General features: G+C 43.6%; 1 protein-coding gene across 3 annotated transcripts; it reads right to left on the bottom strand.

Moving 5' to 3' along the window:
- Nucleotides 1-6,724: 6,724 nt before the first annotated feature.
- Nucleotides 6,725-14,672, bottom strand: LOC123867324 (acetylcholine receptor subunit alpha-like). Of its 3 annotated transcripts, XM_045909313.1 has the most exons (9): nucleotides 14,594-14,672; nucleotides 14,374-14,513; nucleotides 13,606-13,650; nucleotides 12,824-12,933; nucleotides 10,934-11,114; nucleotides 10,080-10,195; nucleotides 8,881-9,342; nucleotides 7,186-7,447; nucleotides 6,725-7,108 (listed from the first exon to the last, which is right to left on the bottom strand). In XM_045909313.1, the coding sequence occupies exons 1-9, from the start codon at nucleotides 14,655-14,657 to the stop codon at nucleotides 6,911-6,913; spliced, it is 1,578 nt and encodes a 525-aa protein (XP_045765269.1). In that variant the 5' UTR covers nucleotides 14,658-14,672; the 3' UTR covers nucleotides 6,725-6,910. The 3 variants fall into 3 exon arrangements, with proteins under 3 accessions (XP_045765269.1, XP_045765270.1, XP_045765271.1); XM_045909314.1 differs by lacking the exons at nucleotides 12,824-12,933; nucleotides 13,606-13,650; nucleotides 14,374-14,513; nucleotides 14,594-14,672 and adding an exon at nucleotides 12,084-12,257; XM_045909315.1 differs by lacking the exons at nucleotides 12,824-12,933; nucleotides 13,606-13,650; nucleotides 14,374-14,513; nucleotides 14,594-14,672 and adding an exon at nucleotides 11,836-12,061.
- Between the last annotated feature and the right edge of the window lie 11,511 nt (nucleotides 14,673-26,183).

Genomic DNA, 26,183 nt, shown 5'->3' with positions numbered 1-26,183 from the left:
TACGGGCAGCCAGGACAATAACGAGGGAGTATTAGACTCACAGCTCTCAGAACCTCAGAGCCCTAGCTCTACTACTAGGGGAATTGATCAACTAAAAGTAGCGCAAATAAACTTGGGCAGGGGATATGCTGCCCAAAAAGAATGCCTTCAAGCTGCTTACGACCTCCAAATCGCTATTTTATTAGTTCAAGAACCGTATGTGGGCTCGGACGCACAAATTAAATGTAACTGCAGAGTTATCCAGAAAGACACCATGGACCGATCCAAACCAGTTAAGTCGGCAGTTCTTGTCACTGACCGTAGCTTACACTTAATCGTGAATCCAGAATTAATTACGGAGAATATTGTGGCATGCAAGGCTAGGGTTAACGGTGTCCTGGTAGGCTTTGTCTCCGTCTATCTAGAAAAAGATGCGGACATTGATATGGACCTAGACTTCATCGCGACAGTGGTCAATAACCTCGGTACGCCGAATATCATCATCGGTGGCGATATCAATGCTAGGAGTCCCTGGTGGGGCTGTGAGGAGGAAGACGCTAGGGGCTCTGCTGTGATCCAATCTCTAGCTCGCTTCAACCTGACTGTCTTAAATGAAGGCAATGAACCAACCTTCTTTGCGATCAGAAACAACCGAATATACAGTAGCATAGTGGACGTGACCTTTGCGAGCCATGAACTACTACACAAAGTCAATAATTGGCATGTCGATTTACAAATGGTCACGCTATCTGACCATAGAGGCATCCAATTCAATCTGACCTCTGACAGAAACAAGTCCGGTAAGGCCCAAAGGAATTCTACCAGAAGATACAACACATCTAAAGCGGACTGGGGAGCGTTCACTGCTGCCTTGAATTCTCAACTGGCTGAAGGATCAATTAACATTGAAAATATTCAAAGGATACAAACTACGGCTGAACTGGAGGACCTAGTCTCTATCTACGTAAATAGTATTGAAAAGGCCTGTGAGATGACTATCCCCAGGATTTCAGCCAGTGTAAAATTAGGTAAGAGTGAATGGTGGACACCAGCGCTCACGTATAAAAAAGCAGAAGTTCTAAGGAGGAGGCGAAAGATCTCCAAATCAAATCCACGAAGGAGACCTTTTGTAGTGGATGAGTATCTTACAGCCCTGGCGGAATACAAGGAACAGATCCTGAATACAATAACCAGCAGCTGGAAGAATTTTTGTACTCGTCAGCACAAGGATACCATGTGGCAGAACATCTATCGTATACTCAAAAAGGATAGTAAGCACAGTGAAGATAAATTGCTGAGATCTCCTACAACAGATACAATTTTGGACCCCCAACAGTCTGCGGATTTGCTAGCAGAAACTTTCTACCCACTTGATGATGCCTCTTCAGATTCGACCGTGCAAAGTTCATTTAGAAATAAGGTAAAACAGCAGATTCAGGGGATTATAGAAAACGGACAGAAGTGCATTATCAATTTCACTGCAGAAGAGGTAGAGGGTGTTCTGATGGATATGAGTCCCAAGAAGGCCCCAGGAGAGGATGGACTCACGGCCGATATTTGTATTAAAGCATATCAGGCGTGTCCAAAGGAGCTCCTAGCAATTTACAATAGGTGTCTCCATCTATACTGTTTTCCAAAAATCTGGAAGAGAGCCATAATCAAGATAATCCCTAAACCCCAAAAAGAGGATTATGCATCCCCCAAAGCTTATCGACCCATAGGCCTACTCCCAATTCTGGGCAAGGTACTGGAGAAAATGATGGTAAACCGCCTCCTTTGGCAACTTGGAAAGGAAGAGGCCCTGAATAAGCAGCAATATGGCTTCATGCCTGGAAAAAGTACGGAGGACGCCCTTTATGACGCAGTACAAGTTGTGGAAAGTGCCTATTACAATAAAAAGATATCAACCCTGGTGTCATTAGACATAGAAGGCGCGTTTGACAATGCCTGGTGGCCAGCTATCTTGAATCAGTTGATTAAGAAGAAGGTGGACCAGTCCCTCATCCTCCTAATAGCTGACTACCTTTCGTCCAGAGAAATAAGCATTAAATATGCAGGAGCTCTAGCATGCAGAACAACAAATAAAGGTTGCATCCAAGGTTCTACGTGCGGCCCCATCTTTTGGAACATTCTCTTGGACAGTCTATTGGAAGAGACGACTGGTCACGGAGTGCATGTGCAGGCATATGCCGATGACATCCTAATAATAAGCAACGCAAAGGACGGGGAGTCCATAGAAAAACTTCTGAACGACGTACTAGCCAGGATAAATATGTGGGGAAAGAACAATAAACTTAGATTCGCCCCTCATAAGACCCAAATCATGACGGTTACCAGGAAGTTAAAATACAAGGTACCTAAGGTAAAAATGGATGGTTTTGAACTACAAGAAACTGACACATTACGAGTACTTGGACTTACGCTGGATAAAAACCTAAATTATGTACAACACATAAAGGAAGTGACGGCCAAGTCCATAAAATTGTACAAAAAGGTTTCCAGAACAGCACGTGCACATTGGGGTTTAAGTCCGGAGATCCTCAAGACAATTTATATATCAGTTGTGGAACCAACTATGCTGTACGCAGCTAATGTATGGGCTGGGAAGAGCCAGACGGCCCAGGTGAAAGTGCTTCTCGATCGTGTTACAAGGACGTTTGGTATAACTATATGCAAAGCACATCGAACACTTTCCTTGGAATCCAGCGCTATACTAGCTGGTATATTGCCTTTGGATCTGAGAGCGGTTGAGAGGTCTACATTATACAGAGTCAGAAAAACAGGAAAGGAATTGGATCTACTGCCAGGTCGGGAAGCTGAAATTACCATAAGCCCATACGACCTTCCACATCCAGCGAAAAGACGGAGCATTAATTATGGACTGGTAGAGGACCGACAGGACCTGGAGAAGCTTCTGCAGTTGAAAATGCCCATAATTTACACAGACGGCAGCAAAATCGAAGGGAAGGTTGGGGCAGCCCTATCCTGTACCATTGAGGACAAGGAAATTCTTCAGAAAAAGTTGCCGCTGGCAAGCTACTGCTCCGTATATCAAGCTGAAGCAGTAGCGCTGCGCGAAGCGGTTAAGACAATGGTAAAGGATAGAAGATTCAGAAAAGCATTCATTTTGTCGGACTCTAGAGCCACTCTGGACAGCCTTCGGAACCCCTCAGTCCTACATCCAATCATTGCGGAAATAAAAGACCTTATAAGTAAGTTGAATGAGATGGAAGGGGAGGCACAGTTCTTTTGGGTGAAAGCACACATAGGAATAGTAGGAAACGAAAGAGCAGATGAGCTTGCCAAATTGGCGGCTACAAGCTGCAAAACTGTTCCTGTGTGTGACAGATTCCCTGTGTCCTTCGCCAAGCGTCTCATCAGGGACTCCACGCTCGACACTTGGCAGGCAAGATATGCCGAGTCGAACAAAGGAGCCACAACGAAGAAGTTCTTGCCTGACGTGAGACGGGCCTACAGGATAATCCGTTCGCTTAAGTTAGACAATAAAGTTGCTCAGTTATTCTCGGGGCACGGAGGTTTTCGAGCGTACCTACATAGATTTAAACTGGCACCTGATCCATTCTGCAACTGTGATGGAGAAACTCCACAGACAGTAGAGCACGTCATACTTGAATGCCCTAAATTTTTGAGGGACAGGTACGACTGTGAATGCAGGATGGACCAGGTGATTGCACTGAGTAACCTGGAAGAGTTACTAAGCGACAAGAACCACCGTGGCGTTTTTCTCGCATTTGCCTTGGAAGTGGTGAAGAGCACTGCGAGAGCCAATGGTTCAACGTCAGCTTAGGGCTACTGGTAGATTTGAAATGTAATTGTGGAGCTGAGGTTAAGTTAAGTATAATGATGTGGGCGCAATATAATATATAGTGTATCTGTATTATGTATGTAAAATATATATATTATGTATGTAAAAATGTATATATGTATGTATACTAAATCATAGGTTTAAATTTTAAAATAGTAGTAGTAAAATATGGATGCAAAGTTGTTGCATAACTCATAGCAACAGGTAAGTGGGCCGCTGGTGGTTTTAGTGGGTAGTTCAGTTTCTGGGAGTCCCACATACCCTGCCGGGACTTGCATCCTCCTCTTAAGACGATGCAGGTCTCGACAGGGATGCGTAAATGCATTTCCACCAGCGGGATATAAAAAAAAAAAAAAAAAAAAAAAAACCTAACCTAACCTAACCTAACCTAACCTAACCTAACCTAACCTAACCTAACCTAACCTAACCTAACCTAACCTAACCTAACCTAACCTAACCTAACCTAACCTAACCTAACCTAACCTAACCTAACCTAACCTAACCTAACCTAACCTAACCTAACCTAACCTAACCTAACCTAACCTAACCTAACCTAACCTAACCTAACCTAACCTAACCTAACCTAACCTAACCTAACCTAACCTAACCTAACCTAACCTAACCTAACCTAACCTAACCTAACCTAACCTAACCTAACCTAACCTAACCTAACCTAACCTAACCTAACCTAACCTAACCTAACCTAACCTAACCTAACCTAACCTAACCTAACCTAACCTAACCTAACCTAACCTAACCTAACCTAACCTAACCTAACCTAACCTAACCTAACCTAACCTAACCTAACCTAACCTAACCTAACCTAACCTAACCTAACCTAACCTAACCTAACCTAACATAACCTAACATAACCTAACATAACCTAACATAACCTAACATAACCTAACATAACCTAACATAACCTAACATAACCTAACATAACCTAACATAACCTAACATAACCTAACATAACCTAACATAACCTAACATAACCTAACATAACCTAACATAACCTAACATAACCTAACATAACCTAACATAACCTAACATAACCTAACATAACCTAACATAACCTAACATAACCTAACATAACCTAACATAACCTAACATAACCTAACATAACCTAACATAACCTAACATAACCTAACATAACCTAACATAACCTAACATAACCTAACATAACCTAACATAACCTAACATAACCTAACATAACCTAACATAACCTAACATAACCTAACATAACCTAACATAACCTAACATAACCTAACATAACCTAACATAACCTAACATAACCTAACATAACCTAACATAACCTAACATAACCTAACATAACCTAACATAACCTAACATAACCTAACATAACCTAACATAACCTAACATAACCTAACATAACCTAACATAACCTAACATAACCTAACATAACCTAACATAACCTAACATAACCTAACATAACCTAACATAACCTAACATAACCTAACGGTCAGCCATTGGCCCTTAAGTTTACAAAGTTATATATGCTGTTTTCTTCTATAGAGTTTGTTTGCAGTAACCATCCTTCTCATTACACGTTAACTTGGTAGCCTATATCCCTTAGGATAGTTTCCTCATATGAGTCTTTTTCGGTACAATAGCAATGTTGTGCTTTGTGCTAATATACTATGACTATGCACATTTTTCAATTTAAGGGTTTAGGAGATAAAGGTGATTTAACAGGAAGTGACGTCACAGAGCCGTTTTATCCTGTGTGTTATTGTAATGGTGCTGCGATATTACGTCAAGTCTTAATGAATTTAAACTTTTTTGTTTTTGCAAAGGTTGTATTGTCAGGTATGTTTCATGATAATTCTGTGAAGATTTTATGTTAACAGGGCTCTCTCCGTCACTCGTTTCTACTCGTTTCATACAATCGTAGTTCCAATTTCATTTGAATGTTAAGCAACCAAAGTCCATGAAATTTTGCAGACAAATTCTATAAACTAATATCTGTGTCTGTGGTGTTTTAGATTTTTCTAAAAATATGTAGTTTTAAAATTACAGGGGCTCAAAGATTTGTATGAAAATTTTAAGACCGCGTAACTTTGAAACCGAAGATTTTAACAGAAATCTGGAAAACCACAGACATAGATATTAGTTTCTAGAATATATGTGCAAAATTTCATGGACTTTGGTTGCTTAGTATTCAAATGAAATTGGAACTACGATTGTATGAAACGAGTGGAAACGAGTGACGGATAGAGCCCTCTTAAACATGTTTCATAGCGAGAAGAATGATAGAAAGAACCTCAAAAGATGATAACATAAAATTACTCGTGATTAATAATAACCCTACACATTTTTTTAAATAATATAATTGGTATATACTATTTTATTTCATCCATTTTCACCCGACTGCGGCAAAGCCCCAGGGATGGGTTATAATTTTAGCAGTCTATGTATGTATGTATAGATACATATCTATGTATCTATGTTTGTATCCAGATTCTATGTTCCACCATAGTGTCTAAACTACTGGGCCGATTTTGATGAATGAGATGTCAATTGATTCGTTGTAAAGGTCTAAGTGACATAGGCTATATTTTATGCTTAAACAATTGACCACTGTCAATGTTACATCAAAAAAGTTGGGGTTTTTTGTGCTTGTGTATCGAATGATGTGTGATCAAAGAGGACAAAATTCTCAACTCATGAATAGAACAACATTAAAATATACCAAGCGACAGAAAAACAATTTTACTCTAATATTTCAGCGTTTATTAAGACGATCGCAGTCGGGTTTCAGTTTTCAACTTTATATTGTAATAATAATATGAGTTCGATATTTAAAAAAAAAAAAAACATCTTGGTACCTTAACTAAGTACTCATTGCAATTCTTCGAATAGGACTCGGCATGGGGGAATAGTAAAAGTCATAGATTGTAAACAAACGAGTTTATTTCGTCTCTATCAAAAGAAATTCGACTTATCTTCGATCACGTTATTTCGTCGTATAAACTATTTATAATATAATATAATTTTATTTACAATAATAATATCAATATGGTAGTGTCCGTGTGTGTGAGGGTGTGTGAGGGTGTGGGAGGGTGTGGGAGGGTGTGTGAGGGCGGGTCAGCGCGGCGGCGGGGGGCGCGGCTTGGCGGCCGCGTACGCGATCTCGGAGAGGCGCACGTCGATGGGCGCGCGGTCGTCGTACAGCGTGGGCGCCTGCAGGATGATGCCGGCCGAGCCCACCAGCACGGCCAGCGTGAAGATCCACAGGAACAGCCGGTCCAGCACCATCGCCACGTACTTCCAGTCCTCCTTCACCTGCAGAGCAGACGGACGGAGCGTTAGCGCGCGCGGAGAAGCGGAGCGGAGCGGCGCAGAGGGCGCAGTGCACTCACCCGCGTGGACTCCTCCTCCTTGAGTGTCTGGTCGGCGATGTAGTTGATGCCGTCGATGGCCTTGTGCAGCTCGGGGCAGCGGTGCCAGCGACGCAGCGCCTCGCACAGCGCCGGCGCCGCCGCCGAGTGCACGCGGCACGCGCCCGGCGACGGCGAGCGCTCCCCGTCCGCGCCGCGCGCCGCGCCGCTCGCCGCGCCGCCCGCCGCGCCGCCCGCCACGCACACCACCGGCGACCAGCCCTCGCTCGACACGAGGCCTGCACTGGAACATCGCCGCCGACTTAACTTCCGCCGCTTCGAAATGGCGGACGTGATGGTGTCGATCGGCGAGTGGAGATAATTGCTATGCAATTAGTTTCATAAATACAAACTTGCTGAAGTAAGAGGAGGTGGTCGAGATCTGAACCGGAAACGCGTTTTCAAACCTTTTATTGTAAAATGAAAAAAAAAAACTATTAAAAATCATATTTTTATTACGATTCAAATTTCGTTTATTCGTGTGTTTTCGCTACAAGTCCTGAAAATAATTAGACAGCAAAAAATTATCAAGAACTATGCGACTCCTCTTACTATCATCACACTAATATTATAAAGGAGAAAGTTTATATGTGTGTGTGTGTGTGTGTGTGTGTGTGTGTGTGTGTGTGTGTATGTTTGTTACTCCTTCACGCAAAAACTACTGGACGGATTGGGCTGAAATTTAGAATGGAGATAGATTATACCCTGGATTAGCACATAGGCTACTTTTTATCCCGGAAAATCAAAGAGTTCCCACGGGAATTTTAAAAAACCCACATCCACGTGAACGAAGTCGCGGGCATCAGCTAGTATTTAATAAATCGCTGGTTGACGGGGTTTTCCCTACGACATGGAAAACTGCTCTTATACAACCTGCCTTTAAAAATAGGCATAGAAGGGATATCACTAAGCTGCGGGCAATTTCTAAGTTGCCTATATCACACTAATATTATAAAGGCGAAAGTTTGTATGTGTGTGTGTATGTTTGTTACTCCTTCACGCAAAAACTACTGGACGGATTTGGCTGAAATTTGGAATGGAGATAGATAATATCCTGGATTAGCACATATATAGGCTACTTTTTATCTCGAAAAATCAAAGAGTTCCCACGGGATTTCGAAAAACCTAAATCCACGCGGGTGAAGTCGCGGGCATCGGCTAGTTTTCAAATATTTGAGTATCTTGTATACCTTCACATTAACTGGCACATAAAATCTATTTCAGCTGCGAGACAGCACGGCTTCTATGAACATAGATCCACTTCAACGAATCTAGTCAAGTTGAAATTCAACCTTCTCAGGTTCATTGAAATATGCAAGTAGACTTTATATGGACTTCTCAAAAGCGTTCGACCTAGTCGACCATCACCTTCTTATTATTAACAAGCTAAAATATAATGGTTTTATAGGTAAAATTCTTAATTCGTTTGCCTTTTACATAATAGACTTATGACAGTAGTTTTGGGAGGTTTTGAATCTTCTATATCGTATACTCACTCTGGAGTGCCCCAGGGTACTATTTCTTTCTTAATAAACTACTTAATTCTAACTAATTCTTTTTTAACATATTTATCAATGGCATAGCAAATTGTTTAGTCAATGCGGAAGTTTTATATGCCATGGTGTGTGTCTGTGTATATAATGTGTGTGTGTAGTGCGATGTACGGTGTAGACTTACAAGCGGCTGCGGTGCGGGTCGAGGCGGTAGTGCGGGCGGCGCATGACCAGCAGGCGCGGCAGCACGTGGATGAACACGCGGCGCACCCACGGCGCCATGGTGTGCGTCTGCGGCGAGCGGAAGTGCACGTTGAGCACCACCACGGTCACGCAGATGCTGAAGGTGTCCAGGATCATGGTGAACAGCACGAACTTGCCCAGCAGCGGCACCACCAGCGACGTGGGCGGGATGATCTCGGCCAGCAGCAGGAAGAACACGGTGAGCGACAGCAGGATGGAGATGGACAGCGACACCTTCTCGCCGCTGTCGGAGGGCAGGTAGAACACCAGCACGGTAAGGAAGGAGATGCCCATGCAGGGGATGATGAGGTTGACGGTGTAGAACAGCGTCTTGCGCCGCATCGTGATGTTGAACGTGATGTCGAGGTACGGCTCGTCGCAGCACGTGTAGAACTTCTCGTTCCTGCCAACATTCCTCATCCGAAACTATTGTCTAACAACATGTCATTAACGCATTTTTATACTGTTGAAGATTTCTTTATGGCCGAGTTCCATAGAAGCACAGTTGCTTTTTTTTTTCTTTCGAAAAGAGTAAATTATACTGAGAATTAGTAAGGTGTCAAAAATTAACATATCTATTCAATATAATATTAAATATAAAAAGGTAAAAATATTTGTTTGCATTAAACCCCATATTGCCTATGTAGAATTGCTATAAAATTATGACAAGGCAATTGCTAGAAATTAGATACCCACTAAATTGTCGATGTAAATTGCACATGCGTTGTTTAATATTACCTACATCATCATTACATACATACGATATCATCATTGATTGATACGTAAATATTTGAATTCGAATATTGACGTATTGTTGTCATATCATTCATAGGTTGCTATTATGTTGTTTCCTGATTTATGTCAATAAAATCGAAAATCGCTTGCACGCAAAAATATTAAATATTTTTCTGTAATAAACAATACTAAGATATACGATTCTAACCATGTTTGACACCTCTACTGAGAATCTCTTCTCAGTAGGATCTACTTCCACAGGCCAGTGTAGTGGCACAGACTCCAGACGGAGGCTAAGAAGTTGTCCTAGATGAGTTAATTAAGATATTTGAATATGATTATACATATGACGTGTTGAGTTTCCGTTAGTCAGGATGGCAGGTATGGTGGCGGCGCAGCGCGTACCTGACCGCGGGAACTTCGAGTATGTCCCACTCCACGGAGGTGTAGAACTCGCTGAGGTCGACGCCGAGCTCCACCACGTTGGTGCCGCGCGCCTCATCGATGTGCCGCAAGTCCACCTGCCGACAGACAATCGCAGTCCTGATAACCGATATACAACTACAGAAACCGTTATATCATATTTTTCATGAATAACGATGCTTAAGTGATGACTTTGTCGCTTCAGTTTCACAGCTTAGTTCATTAGATCTCTTTCCCTCGCAACATTTTTTTTAACATAATTAATTTTTGACATTGTACTATTTGACTAATTAACAGGGCTCTCTCCGTCACTCGTTTCCACTCGTTTCATACAATCGTAGTTCCAATTTCATTTGAATGTTAAGCAACCAAAGTCCATGAAATTTTGCAGACATATTCTAGAAACTAATATCTGTGTCTGTGGTGTTTTAGATTTTTCTAAAAATATGTAGTTTTAAAATTACAGGGGCTCAAAGATTTATATGAAAATTTTAAGACCGCGTAACTTTGAAACAGAATATTTTAACAGAAATCTGGAAAACCACAGACATAGATATTAGTTTCTAGAATATATGTGCAAAATTTCATGGACTTTGGTTGCTTAATATTCAAATGAAATTGGAACTACGATTGTATGAAACGAGTGGAAACGAGTGACGGAGAGAGCCCTCTTAATTATTATATTAATTACTATATTTGCATGCCAGAAATGATTGAATACATTGGACTCATTGTATGCTCTTTGTACCACCTTTTTTACCTGTATTCAGCAAATAAAGAATATGATTATGATTATGAACAAAGGTGAGCTGAACGGTGAACATGAGGGCGGGTACCTGGAAGCCGTCGTAGGTCCAGGAGCCGAACTTCATGATGCAGGTCTGCTGGTCGAAGGGGAAGTACTCCACGTCGATCTCGCACGAGGACTTGTAGATGGCGGGCGGGCGCCAGTCCACGCGCCCCGTGTAGTTCAGCGTGGCCTTCGTGGCCAGCGTCACCTCGAAGTTGCCGTCCGCGCTGCGTCGGAAATTGTAACGGCTCAACCAATGCACGAAATGGATCAAGTGGCTATCTAAAGGTCACAAATAACTGCATTTAACGGGTTAAAATGACTGTTTATCCGTACAATTCCGAAATACTTGAACCAATTTTGACGTAGATTTTTGTAAATATGTTACGCAAGAAATATAATCGCGTCGAATGAAGCTTGCTCGCATAATTTGGATCGAACTTCACTTACAGGTAAGTTCGTTTGATCATAAATTTTAGTTTACTTTTAGCTGAGGTAGCAAGAGATTCCTTGGGAATTAAAAAAAACCAAAATCCCAGCTGACGAAGTTACAGCTAGTAGCTGATTTGAAAATAAGAAAAGAGATCGACAAGACGACATGGTAATAAAAGCAGAAGTTAGCGATGAGTTTTCTTTAACAAGTATTATCGTAAAAAAACCTACGTACTTAAGTCTGGCAAAGTGTAAAGTGGTGGTACGGCTGCCAGAGAAGTATGAGTGAGACAGCAGAAGTCCTTTACAGCTCTTGTGGCGAGTGCGTGTGACCATTGCTTGTGGTCGCGTCACATACATATTGTTTAAGTGTGCGCGCCTCGCACCAATTAGTCGGACCAAGCGCTCCCAATTATTAACTTTACTTATACCGATACGACAAAACAAGCACGAGCCACGCGTACTGCAAGAGCTAATAGTTACTGTCCACAGCAAGATGTCTCTGCACACACATACTTGTTGTACAGCACGATGTCGGGACGCCAGATGTGGTCGGAGGGCACGTGCAGCATCTCCACTCCGCCGTACTCGCGCGGCTCCCACGACAGTTCGCAGTCGTACCGACTCTGCACACACTTACTTGTTGTACAGCACGATGTCGGGACGCAAGATGTGGTCGGAGGGCACGTGCAGCATCTCCACTCCGCCGTACTCGCGCGGCTCCCACGACAGTTCGCAGTCGTACCGACTCTGCACACACTTACTTGTTGTACAGCACGATGTCGGGACGCCAGATGTGGTCGGAGGGCACGTGCAGCATCTCCACGCCGCCGTACTCGCGCGGCTCCACGACAGTTCGCAGTCGTACCGACTCTGCACACACTTACTTGTTGTACAGCACGATGTCGGGACGCCAGATGTGGTCGGAGGGCACGTGCAGCATCTCCACTCCGCCGTACTCGCGCGGCTCCACGAACAGTTCGCAGTCGTACCGACTCTGCACACACTTACTTGTTGTACAGCACGATGTCGGGACGCCAGATGTGGTCGGAGGGCACGTGCAGCATCTCCACTCCGCCGTACTCGCGCGGCTCCACGACAGTTCGCAGTCGTACCGACTCTGCACACACTTACTTGTTGTACAGCACGATGTCGGGACGCCAGATGTGGTCGGAGGGCACGTGCAGCATCTCCACGCCGCCGTACTCGCGCGGCTCCACGACAGTTCGCAGTCGTACCGACTCTGCACACACTTACTTGTTGTACAGCACGATGTCGGGACGCCAGATGTGGTCGGAGGGCACGTGCAGCATCTCCACTCCGCCGTACTCGCGCGGCTCCACGAACAGTTCGCAGTCGTACCGACTCTGCACACACTTACTTGTTGTACAGCACGATGTCGGGACGCCAGATGTGGTCGGAGGGCACGTGCAGCATCTCCACTCCGCCGTACTCGCGCGGCTCCACGACAGTTCGCAGTCGTACCGACTCTGCACACACTTACTTGTTGTACAGCACGATGTCGGGACGCCAGATGTGGTCGGAGGGCACGTGCAGCATCTCCACGCCGCCGTACTCGCGCGGCTCCCACGACAGCTTGTAGTCGTACCAACTCTGCACTCACACACACACACACACACGCAAAGATTGTATTATTGTTTATTCAATGACAAGGGCTATCTGGACTTCGTCTGTGGTGGCGTTTGCTGGCGCGCGTGTTGTGCTTTTTTGGAGTGTTTTTTGTTAGAAGTGGCCGGTTTTTGTGTTCTGCTGGTGTTTATTGGTGGTGGAACTGACTGGGGAGCGCTCTAAAGGGGCACCGCATGTGTGTCGGCGGGCGCCGGCACAGACAAAGTCCATACTTATACATATAGTTTCCCTAACTTGTAAATAACTAAAAACTTGACATTGACTAATCAGTGTAAAGCCAGACGAGAGAGAGAAAAAAAAAGAAAAAAAAAGGGCTATCTAGATTGCGACCTCACCGATGCGAAGAACTAGTGTAAGATGAAAGCGGGCTAACCTGGAGGCAGTACGGCAGTTCTGACCGGTTTGAACATGCTGGTGTCGTGCTGGAGCAACATCGTTTTGCGATATCTCTTTGCCTGTCGGCTCGTCGCTATAGCCTCGGCCCGAATCGAACCAGATCAGATACTGGCATTTCAAAATACAAATAAGTCAAAAGACAAATAGTCAAAAGTGATACCTACAGTTTTTTAAGTGGTTCATAAATAGTTATAATCAATTATTGTATTGTTACATCTAAAATAAGAATTAAATATTTACCTGTTCCACCCACAGGTTTGTGGTCATAATCTGATTTTTCAAATTCTGCAACAAAGTTCTTTGATCGATCATCGGTTGCTGAATACAAAATGGCGAGCGATAAAGTACATAAGTTTGTTTCGCATTTTTAAAGGAAGCCGTACTTTATTGCTCGCTAGATTATTTAATTTGTGTTTTTATAAGAATTTAAATGAATAAGTGAACGATAACTCGTTTATCTCAGAAGGAAGGGACGAGGTTCATTTCTGCCCTGAATATGGGCAGCAAATTCATAATTTGGAATATTTTACATTAATTAAATCTAGATTTTTGATAATTACTTACTAGAACTAATCAAAGCAAATGCATATCTGTGGCATAGATCTATAATGCTCAGCAAACGATTATAATTTAATAAAAAAAAATTTTTTTTAGTATATAAAAGACCTGACAAAAATTATTATTATTAGCCAATACTTTTGAAAAGTATCAAAAAGTCCGTCTGCTATTTTTTTGCTTGTTTTGTGTTAAGAAAAATAGTTTTTTTATTCTTACAAAATCCGCTTCTTTAAATGAAAAACGAAGTATTAGTTCAAAATATAGGTCTTTTAAGCTTTGGAATGAACTGTATGCAGATGTCGGTGGCGGCCGTGTCTGGTGAGGGCATGCCTCTACACTGCGCCGGTCTTCGTCCTCTGCGTGGTGCAGTCGGCAAGATCAATAAGGAACAGTTGGCGTTCCGTGGATCGAGTCAGCGGCTGTTGTTCTTGCGACAGGGCACACACTCACCACGTCGATGAGCTGGCTGAGCTTGAGCTTGATGCGCACGGTGAGCGCGTCGCTGACGTTGAGCACGGGCCGCACCAGCTTGTTGTAGTTGCTGAGCAGGTCGTCGTACAGCCGCTTGGCGTCCGGGTTGCCGGCGCAGCCTGCAACAGGGGTGCGGTCAGCAGCGGCGGCGGGGTGGGGGGTGCAGCCACGCCACCCATGCGTGATGCGCGCCACTCACCGGCCAGCAGCAGCGCCAGCAGCAGCAGGCGCGCCGCGCGGGCGGGCACCGCGCGCGCGCGCATGGCGGCGCGCGCATGGCGTCAGCGCATCGCGCGTCGCGCGCGCGCCGCACGCCGCCGCCGTCCGCGCCGCCCGAGCCCTGCGCACCAACCACCCGTCAGCGACGCCGAGCGTTGCGACAACTATTTCCTCTATTTCTTATTTCACATACATTTGGTGCGCGAGTCTGACTAGCACTTGGCCGGTTTTTAAATTGTTGTTTTCAGTATGTGTTGTTTAAACGCGGTATATGGTACGTAATATACCGAAATTTCCTATTCCTAACTAGTTTTGTTTTGAGATAGCCCCCTTCATAAAAATGGTCTAAAACTGACAACTTGGCGGCCTTCCATTTCCTGATTTTTTAGATTAAAAATAAAAATATGTTCGTACTCTTCTTAATGAGTTCTAAACAATGATACCCAACATGCTAGGGCAAGAAAAAAAACTTCCGGCTCTTTTTTCATGTATGGGAGTCCTTCTGGGAAATAATTTGATTGAATTTCTAATTCAATATTTGGTTTTGAGTTAACGTTTTACACCAATTATGCCAAATTTCAGGTTTGCAAGTCATTTAGTCTGTGAGCTAGAGACCTGTGACACGCAGACATACGGACAGACATACATCAGAGTGACATCAACAGGGCTCCGTTTTTACCCTTTGGGTACGAAGTTCTAAAAACGCGCTAAAATAGCTAACCAAATTGGACTATACAGCACTGTAGGTTCGGTTAGCCCCTGATAGTAGATATTGTTTGTGTGTGCCTCGCCGGCGTGCTGCAGCTGCAGTGCGCGAGGGCCTCGCCCGCGGGTCTAAGTGCTTGTTACAAATTGCAGCAATCGGTCTATGATCAGTTCATTAATGATACAGATTCTTTGAAAATAAAGCCAATATTCGAGTAACAACAAGAGGTATACATAACAGGTATATTTGAACTGACTTCCGCATTCGAGCGAAAAAACAATGTTTCTTTTTCACTGACTGCATGACAGTAAGCACAGGTGTTGCGCCTGTCGTCTGTATCACCAGCGGTGGGTGCGGTTCTGACAGGCTGGCGCGACGACCCCGCGCAGTACACGACGCCGAGTGAGTCGCAAGAATGTGACGTGGGAAAGTGCCTAGCCCACGCCCAGACGTCTCTCGCCTAAAATGAGCTTTTATTACTTAATGTTAGTTTCGCGTGTGCATCCGCTGTTATCTTAATATATCAACACCACGAAAATGGAGAATTCAGGTCACGCTCATAATAATAATTATAACGATGTTTCTTGAACTTTTAGAGGCCGAGGTGAGCTTACAGTGAAATATAAATTGTTTTTTTTTCAAATAAACTTTTACAGGTGCTTTCGAATCTTCCAAATAATCTGCCACTGGGTCGGAATGTCTTTTCTACCGTGAAGAACCAGCGAGAAACTCGGCGGTTGCTCTTTTTGAATATTCAATAAGTGCACTACACAATAATGTCATACATAAGTAATTGTAGTTCGGCGCATCGCTGAAGGAGTCAAATTAATTATCATTATTCGCATAATTGTTGATTGTATCATAATATTACTATGCCTTTTAGGAGCATAGTCTTATACTTGATGTTATTAGCAGTTTATATCCGCCAACGTAAACTCAGCTCGTTATCGCCAAACGATGATGAACGGGCGAGTCGCGGCAGATGCTATGGCATACGTTCACTACAGATCTGTTCGTATTCAATTGTGGAACAATAAATGGTATAAAAATCATTTGATTTGGTGAACTCAGCAACCGTTGCCTTGAAAATGGGGATTGAAAATAAGTTCAGCAGCTAAATTATGGAGAACCCTCTATCTTTATGAATCAAGCAAATTGCGGCGCGGTGATACCACGTCGGCCTCCTGTCGGGAAGGCGGGGGTTCGATTGTGTTTTAAGCAATAATAAAAATAAAATATCACTTTTTAGGGTTCCGTACCCCAAAAGGAAAAACGGAACCCTTATAGGATCACTTTGTTGTCTGTCTGTCTGTGTATCTATCTGTCTGTTCCGTCCATCCGTCTGTCCATCCGTCGTGTCTGTCAAGAAAACATATAGGGTTTTTCCCGTTGACCTAGAATCATGGAATTTGGCAGGCAGGTAGGTCTTATAGCACAAGTAAAGGAATAAATCCGAAAACCGTGAATATGTGGTTACATCACAGAAAAAAAATTAAAATGTGTTTAAATTTTCAAAGTCAGATAACTATACCAAGTGGGGTATCATATGAAAGAACTTAATACCTACCTGTATATTCTAAAACAGATTTTTTTTTATTTTTATGCATAATAGTTTTTGATTTATCGTGCAAAATGTCAGAAAAATACTCGAGTACGGGACCCTCAGAGCGGTCTTTCTTGGTCGGTTTTTTTACAGTGAAGGAATCATCGTGACGGAAGCTGCATACTTGAGATCGCCATACCTAATGTTCTCAAAGATAAATATTATGTGGTTTTGCACTCGGCCAGCGCGTGCTAGTCTGTGGTGAACGCTTCTTCATTCTGAGAGGACAGCTGTGCTCAGTAGTGAGGGCGACGACGGGTCGATGCTGACAATGATTACGTATGCGGACGCAGTCGCGGGAAAATGTGAGTAATTATAATAAAACTTATGGTCTGTGATTGTAGGAGTAATTTATCAGGTGCTGTCATTGTATAGTGTGTTAAGTTTATCAGGGGGCACGGCAGTGCCCCCGCCAAGACGAGCCAAACGGCGGCCGGGGCGCTACGTACCTTTTTCTCGAAGTGTTTCGCCGTATTTTCGACCCGTCATAACTTCGGTCTGGATGACGCTAGAAAGCTGAAATTTTCAGTATAAGGTGTCCTTAGCAAATTTACCAAATATACCAAGTATCAAATATCTAGCTTTTATGGTTACGGATTTATTGATACCTAAAATACGCCGATTTCGTCCCTCACTGATGATCATCAAAACCTCTACTCAAAACCTCTAAGGTACTTCCCGAAGTCCTAGAAGACTGAAATTTGGTATGTAGACTAGAAATTGACTACAAACTACAGGAAAATTAAGAAATTGGAAATGCCCCCCCCCCCTCTACGCCTCTTATGGGTGAAGCAAATCTGTAAATTCTGTCGTTAGAATGCTGATATTTTCAGGATAAGATGTACTGGGCAGATTTATTAAACGCATTGAGTATCAATTGTCTAGCTTTTATAGTTTCAGATTTATTGACAGTCAAAACTTCTAGTCTGTAATTCTAGGGTACTTCCCGAAGTCTTAGAAGACTGAAATTTGGTGTGTACACTAGAAATTGCATACAAACTACAGGAAAATTAAGAAATTCAAAATTTTCCCCCTCCAATCCCACGTATGGGGGAAGCAAATTATTTGTAAAGTCTATCGCTAGAATGCTGATATTTTCAGGATAATATGTCCTTGACAGACTTATCAAACGTACCAAGTATCAATTGTCTACCTGTTATGGTTTCAGATTTATTGCCATTCAAAACCCCTCTAGTCAAAAGTTCTAAAGTACTTCCCTAAGTCCTAGAAGACTGAAATTTGGTATGTAGGCTAGGGATTTCATTCAAACAACAGAAAAATAAACTTTTCCCAGTCTGTACATTTAAAAAATGTGTTTCCTGAAGTCCTAAAAGACTGAAATTTGATATATATATCTGCTTTAAAATTGAGTTGCAAGATTCCACCCAAACAAACATAGTTACATACATTGCAAGTGGAATAAAAGCTTTTAAAAAAAGAGGTAACGATAGAGAGCGGGCCATGAAAATGATGTAGGTACCTACAAAAAATAGATCCAAAAAAAAATCTAAGGCACCTGCCAAAAAGAAATGAAATCGCACCAAAAACATTTCATGTATAATGTTGCCAAGACTCACAAGTTCATAATGCTTTTACTGTTAAAAATTTATGAGATCTCTAGTAGAGCCAAACCCCTAGCTGAGCTTAGAATTGCGCTGCCCATGGGACCTATCCCAAGTCCAAAGTATATAGCTCTTAAATGCTCTTGAGTATATCACATTTATAACAATAAATAACAAATAACTCTACTTACAAGCTCTGATTTTACAAACCCTAAATCTTGGTTAAAAAAGTACGGCTTGGCCGTTTAATGTTCGTGAAACTATTACATGACATAACATATTATATTAAGGTCATAAGGAATAGTTTGTTCGACAATCACTAATTTTTATTATACTTCATGATTGTCGCACAAGCTATTCCGGGCTTAAATGTCATATCAGATAAAAGTACCACGAAAATTAAACGGCCAAGCCGTCCTTTTTTAACCAAGATTTAGGGTTTGTAAAATCAGAGCTTGTAAGTAGAGTTATTTGTTATTTATTAGAGATCTCATAACTTTTTAACAGTGAAAGCATTATGAACTTGTGAGTCTTGGCAATATTTTACATGAAATGTTTTTGGTGGGATCTCTATTTACTAAATAACGGAATACTTGCAGCACACAAGTTCCGAGTGCGCGCCACTCGCTGCCCGAGCGCCACAATATGACGAAGTGAGTCTCTACTTCTAATACCCCTTTGAAAAAATTAGTTCAAGAAGAATCAACTGATTAAAAACCTCGTTCGCTGTTCATAATATTTGAACATGCTCAATTACATTTCCCTTTACGAGCGCGACTCACGATTACCTTAAATACCTTTCATCCAAGGGAGCCAAATATAGTGCTTTGCAGTGTTTGTACGTGTGTATGTTTTTGTTTAACCGTTTCCCTTCGTCCATGTCATCACATATCTATGATGTCATCACATCCGATTCAATAAATTGTTATTCGTATGATTACGATTATCATCTCAATATTGAGTTGAAATGATGTGTATCGCAGGTACGCGTTGTTGTGTATCGCAGGTACGCGTTGTTGTGTATCGCAGGTACGCGTTGTTGTGTATCGCAAGTACGCGTTGTTCACGAGAGTTTCGGTATCATCTACTCGATAGTGCTCACGACTTCTTTTAAAATTGATGATTTTATATTTATTTATTGACTTAATGTAAAGTGAACATGAATTTACACCGCACACGCACCGCACCGCAAATATAAAGTCGGTTAAAAGTCAAGTTTTAAATGGGCTCGGCCAGAAGACTCGCTTCGTCGTCCCTTCACTCGACTTCTCTTACTTGAGCTTCGGACGGCGACGTTGGCTCGCTTCATCCAGAAGCTGCGCGAGCTTCTGGCTTCACAAAAACACTACGAGTAGGGTAGACGAGACTACTGACAATCCGAGCGATGTGTTTTCGTGTTGGGCTCCTGCAGTCGACCCGTCGACTATATTACTGTCCCCCTGACAGTTCGACTATAAACAAGCCAAACCCAAGCACTCCAACTCCACGCGAAACCAAAAGCTCACGAAGGAGACTTTGAATAGAATAATAAGTCTCCGAGGCCGAATGAAGCGAAGGGAAGTGGTAGCGAGCGCGGCGAGCTGGTGGCATCCGCAATGGAACGCAGGTCAATTAGGTAAAGCTTCATTAAGGGGACAATCACATCTTCTGGCGTAGCTTATTTAAAAAATTTGATTTTTAACCATCACATTTTTGGGAATGTCCACCGATCCAAGCCCACATCCTCACCCTATGACACTTGCGATTAACGCGGTTCACGCGAGCCTCGTTCAGCCGGTTTAATGAACGTTGCGGTCAATGATTTGTCGACGAAGTTTCAGATTTCCGGCGATGTAATAGCACAGGTAACAGTCCAGTGCGTCCAATTGAAGTCAGCGACATTTTGAGCGTTACATTACAAGTTACAACTATTTGGCGATAGATATAATATTATTATACGTGGTTCTTTTATGACTTTATAGTATTAATAAGCGGATGCCCAGCGTGTGCTAATACGCTAAAAAAGGAATGTGCCTAATGTAGTCGAAAACCATTTTCGGCTGACGGATATGACATTTTTTGTGTTTTATATACGAGTGTATTGGGATTCGGAATTTATGGATATTCTATTTTAGCGTTATTTAAGTCAGAATACATTTCATTAACGGAAAATATGCTCGTATAGAGTACGAGGTATTAATCTTCAGTATTATTTAATAAAATTATTTTGGGCATTCGCCCTTTGGATTCAGCGAGAGCGTTGCGTAAAATTTTAACCGCTCCCAGTTTAAGCGGGAAGCAGCTTTTTCTCAGGAATCCTTTTGTGCCGCGCGTCTCAGTTTCTTTTTATTTTGTACTAGCCGATGCCCGCGACTTCGTCCGCGTGGATTTAGGTTTTTCAAAATCCCGTGGGAACTCTTTGATTTTCCGGGATAAAAAGTAGCCTATGTACTAATCCAGGATATTATCTATCTCCATTCTAAATTTCAGCCAAATCCATTCAGTAGTTTTTGCGTGAAGGAGTAACAAACATACACACACACACACACACACACACACACACATACACACTTTCACCTTTATAATATTAGTGTGACAAGACGATGCAGTTCTCATGTCGAGAAGGAAACGACTCAGACAATATTAGGCTAACAGAAATAAAACGGGGTCTTATTTAGCTACGAAAAACAAATCGGAGCCGACTCTAAAACATCATTGTGACATAGAAGTCGACAGATCCTGGGTTCCTTGAGATCCTGGGAGTCCCGTCGCGCTAGGGGTCAGGCTGGCGTACGAACCCTGTCCCTTGAGCAGCGGAGCGACGAGCGATATCACAACAGCATGGCGGCACGCGAGCACTGGGCACTGCACTGCACGGCACGGTGGCGGTCGCGGCACTGCGGCTCGGCGCCGCGCACTGCACGGCACGCGCGCTGCGGACGGGCGGACAGTCGCGCGGCTGGCGGGCGACTGCGCCCCGCACGCGCGCCGCGCGCCGCCCGCCCTCCGCCGCCCTCCGCCGCCCTCCGCTGCCCTCCGCCGCCCTCCTCCGCCGCGTAGCCCGCGTAGCGCTGCTACGCCGCGTGCTACGCTGATCCCACGCCCGCAAGTCGCTCCGTGTTCACGATACATCTTCTACGCGAAGTAAGTTGACCGCGACCGTCGATTAAGTAGCGGAAGTTCCCGACCCGATAGACCGATACATAGATGCCTTCATTTTGGAATAAGTACATGATTATATCGGAGACTGCGTTTTAAGATCGACCTCGGAACTCGGATGGGGATTGGTGACTTCGAGTTTAACTTTGATCACGGGATTAAAAAATGGACGTGATGAACTGGTATTAGATATACCTTTAATACCAATAATGTAACACTGGTTCACAGGAGCGCAAGCGCAAGTTTTAAATCAAGAATTTTCAGCGAGAAACGAGCTCAGCTATAACAAAATTTTGTATTTTATTAACCCCCGACCCAAAAAGAGGGGTGTTATAAGTTTGACGTGTGTATCTGTGTATCTGTGTGTCTGTGTATCTGTGTATCTGTGTATCTGTCTGTGGCATCGTAGCGCCTAAACGAATGAACCGATTTTAATGTACTTTTTTTTTGTTTGAAAGGTGGCTTGATCGAGAGTGTTCTTAGCTATAATCCAAATAAATTGGTTCAGCCGTTTAAGAGTTATCAGCTCTTTTCTAGTTTTCTTATAGAAAAGAAGGTTAGATAACCGTTAGGTTCATAATATTATGTCAATTGACAAATGTCAAGCTGTCAAGATGGACGTTGCCTAGATACATAATTATTTATTTCAAAATGATGTTTTGGAAAACTCAGATACTTTGTCGGGGGTGTTATAAATTTTTAATTTACACTTGTAGTACTTTTTAAATAAATAAATTACAGTGGGATGAAATCCATATCCCTACTAGTTAAAAATGCGCAGCTGCACATCTATTTATTTTTTACAGCTCCTGCACAGAGGAGGCTCCCATCGACGGTAAACAACAACCTAGGCTACCTAACTTTTATCCCGAAAGTGAGCGCTTTTTTATATAATTAAGCATCAATAATACATTTCAAAAATAATTTTGCTTTAAATCTGGGATTTCGAAAGAGTGGAGGGGAGGTTTGGGTCCCCCACTCCAATCTGGCTACTGGAACTGCCACGTTCATAACGACGCTGTTCAGCTCAGCAAGGATCGCCACTCCCTGTCGACTAGTACAGTAAGCCAGAGTTAGGGTAATTTTCATACAATATATTATTTTATATTAATTCCCCCTGGAAATTGTGTTTAAAATAAATATTGCTAAGAAATAGAGCTAATGAATTTATTACGAACGAGTTTTAAGGTAACGATACTTGTGTATGGTTAACTATGCTCGAAATGTGAAACTTATTACATCGCGCCTCTTGCCTGCGCGACGCGCGGCGAGCGTCCCCGGCGGCCTCCTCTGCCGTGGCGACGCGAGGAGACCGGAGTTCGCAATACTAGCTTTCAATGATGGCAAATTCACGCACGACCAGCATTCAATACAAATGTTGCATTGGAGAGTCATGTCTGGCATCGGGGGCACGGCGCGTGGGAACCGGCGAGTGGCATTGGCAGGATGGCAGTGGGGCGCCGGGTCTTGGCCGCGGGACGGCGATGTAGGGTGCGGAGGGATGGGGGGGGAGGGGGAGGGCTCTGACCCTCCAGCGGCGCCCTGCAATATCGAGGCACAATAAACACGCGAGTGTCAGTGTGTCACTTTACTACCAACTCACATATCAGTCTCAGCACTTTACGCCTACACCACTTAACTGTTTGTTAGATAATAATCTCTACTATTACTAGAACTCGTAACGGTCTGTCTGTTTTTAGGGCTCTGTAGTAAAATAAAGGAACGTTTCGTCCAGTCCATATGTCGGTCTGATTCCGGAAAATCAAACAGTTCCTAAAATCCCAAATCCTCACAATGTGTGCATCATCAAGTTCAATATAAATGACAAAACTTTATCATTTGTTGCTTAGACTACACTCGGCTGCAATCAGTCACTGCTGCATCGTCAAGTTTCACGCCGCACCGCACCGCACCGCACCGCACCGCACCACACCGCACCGCACAGCACCACACCGCACCGCACCGCACCCGTCGCCCGCGTCTAATGACTGGCGCCTCCTCAGCAAAGTCTCGGCGGGCAATTAATTAAGTAGCAGTTTTGTCGCCCGCACCGTTCTGACGTTAATGATATCCGCCCAAAAAATTGGCCATTTTAAAATCACTACTGTAACCTACTATATGTATATTTTGGTTACTTTACACCTTAGATTATTACATTCCAGGTTTGGTCCAGCGGCGACATCATGTCTGTAACTGCTTAGACGGGACCGACTCCTCAGACATCGGCTGGTTCACCGGAGAGCCGTGAAGCAGCCGTCTCTGATCTCCGCGATTACAACTACAAAGTTAGTATATATCTGATAAAGTTAGTTAACCGCACAGTAACAATGGGGCGATCAGAAAGGGTCGGAGGTTATCCCACTAGATCCACTTCGCTTCATTCATATATAGATACAAGTTAAAAGATAATAATATTAATATAGCTGTACCATTATCATCATTAATGAGCTGCTCATTAGCTCCAAGCGTGCGACGCATGAGCGTGTTGCCCCGAAGTCACGTGTTTCTTCCGCGTACACTTCGATTAATGACTTGTATTAAACCCGTCAATCTCTACCCCGTTTGAGCCAAATGCCGCGGAAAATCGCGTGCCAAATTATTTTAACCCTGAAATAGATATCAGATACGCGCCATATCTGCCCGATAAAATGCCAAAGAATCGTACAAACGGTAGACAGGCAGACATCCGCGAGTAAAGTCTGCCCACTAAATAAGTCCCCGACTGAAATCGAATAGACGCCATGAGCTAGCTGCTGATGTATCACTAAATTAGCATACACTACCGGCTGACTTTAAACTGCAAGGGAATTTGGTCAGTTACAATTTCGAGTTACAATTTGGAATTCGCACACTTCCCGAAGTCTATTTACAGCAATTAATCTTGTAGGTAATTAGTTAAAAAGTACAACGCGCCTCCACTGTTGCGGTTAAGGACGCGGCTCTACAGACACACGCGGCATCGTCCGTCGCGCGGCCGCGAGGCGGTGCAGCGCAGGTGCGACGTGACGAGCAATGACAACACTACGTATGAAGAATCCGAAGGCGGCCGGCGAAGGAGGGAACTTGACGTTTGACGATACGTTTCAAACAGCGGTACCGTTCAGAATAGCTGCCGCCGCTTGATCTGATTCGTGGGTAGATGGTGTTCAATCGGGGCGAGTGTCGGAATCATCCAATTAATGTATGCATGTCTGCGGTGCGGCGGAGGCGTGCGTCCCCATTGCTGCCCTGATGGCTGTGAGGCCGCCATTAGCGACGCGACGCTCCAAATTCCCGCGCGTTTGAATAATTGACAGTTTTTTATATCAGCCGCGAGAGCTGACGCCCGGCGAGCGGAAGGAAAGTATAGATCTTCGCTTGGATCCCTCGCAACACGCGCGGGCGATCGCTTCTACTTCATAGGCCTCTCTATGACTAAAGGTCTTTGTGACTTAATGATACACTGCGTAACCCGCAGCGCAAAATAGTTTACATTGATTTCGTAACCAACGGCCCCTGCTGCGGCCGAGCGAGCCTCACAATCGAGCCGATTTCCACAAACAATCAGTCGTATAGTTGTCCGACAATAGCATCCGATTTGCATCCGTGTAAGTGATCTCCGCGCGCTTTGTGCGGCGCGCATTGTGTCGCCGCACAATGGCGGACTTGTCGCATTGTGGCGGCGGCGCGTTTGTCACCTCTTCCTGCTTCACTGGCGGGCAGAGGCCTCGGCGACACCTCTCACAGCCGCTTTGTTCCTTTGACGAAGACTCCTTCGACACGGAGACTTTGTAAAGTTACTTACGTCATTTTAACACTACAACTTACATGAACTGCAACCTAGCTGCTACTAGAGGGCGGCTATGAACATTTGCTCAGCCGGAGAACGGAACTCCTCGATGCGCTGCGGCAGGTGATCAGTACCGTGGTTAAATGAACAGTTGTATCTGAAGCCGCAAAAAAGGCTAGAAATGAAAGGAAAGAACCAACAGGAGCTCTTCACTTGCTGGGCTCGCGGTGCGTGTTCATTGCGTCGTCGATGCAAGTGAACGACACAGTACAATATACTGTGACTATTTCTACAATGTCTTAATAACTTTGGATTTCAAAAAACTGTTCCATTTGGAAGTTGGTATGTTATTTAAGGGTGCTCGTTTCAGCAACTTTTTCCGCATAGTTTAGTTAAAAAATCCGCTGAAAATTCATTTTTATTCGGGATTCACGTTACAAAAAGCCTACGTTTCTTAACGCAGCACAGCAGTATAAATTTAGCCGTAATTCGCACGAGCGTTAAAAACGCGTTGCGTCAAAACCCGGCGTTGCGCTGAAAATACAAAGTGCGCGTTAAAAAAGCGTTGACGTGTGAACACTGAACAGATACTTGGGAATGCATTTGTTCTATTTGAACGCTTTTTTAACGGACGTTAAAAAAGCTCTTGTGCGAATGAGGCCTTACTGTAGTTAGTACGTTAGTTAGTTTATTCTTTCATATGTATACATAGGAAAATAACACAAAAGACTTGAGACAAAGATCAAGAGCTTTATTAGCGCGATAGTCTTCTTCCCACCGGATGCCGCTACA

Source organism: Maniola jurtina, chromosome 8 (genome assembly GCF_905333055.1).
Source record: "Maniola jurtina chromosome 8, ilManJurt1.1, whole genome shotgun sequence".
Classification (NCBI taxonomy): Eukaryota; Metazoa; Arthropoda; class Insecta; order Lepidoptera; family Nymphalidae; genus Maniola; species Maniola jurtina.
The sequence above is the reverse complement of the archived record's forward strand: the minus strand, read 5'-3'. Positions and strand labels throughout refer to the sequence as shown.

What these genes read in the sequence shown, in the direction of transcription:
- LOC123867324 (XM_045909313.1), bottom strand. Translation starts at nt 14,657, where the DNA reads ATGCGCGCGCGCGCGGTGCCCGCCCGCGCGGCGCGCCTGCTGCTGCTG. An exon ending in CAAACCTGTGGGTGGAACAG is followed by an intron (nt 12,934 to 13,605) that starts GTAAATATTTAA and finishes GTGTGAGTGCAG; the next exon opens with AGTTGGTACGACTACAAGCT. An exon ending in CTCGAAGTTCCCGCGGTCAG is followed by an intron (nt 9,343 to 10,079) that starts GTACGCGCTGCG and finishes GAATGTTGGCAG; the next exon opens with GAACGAGAAGTTCTACACGT.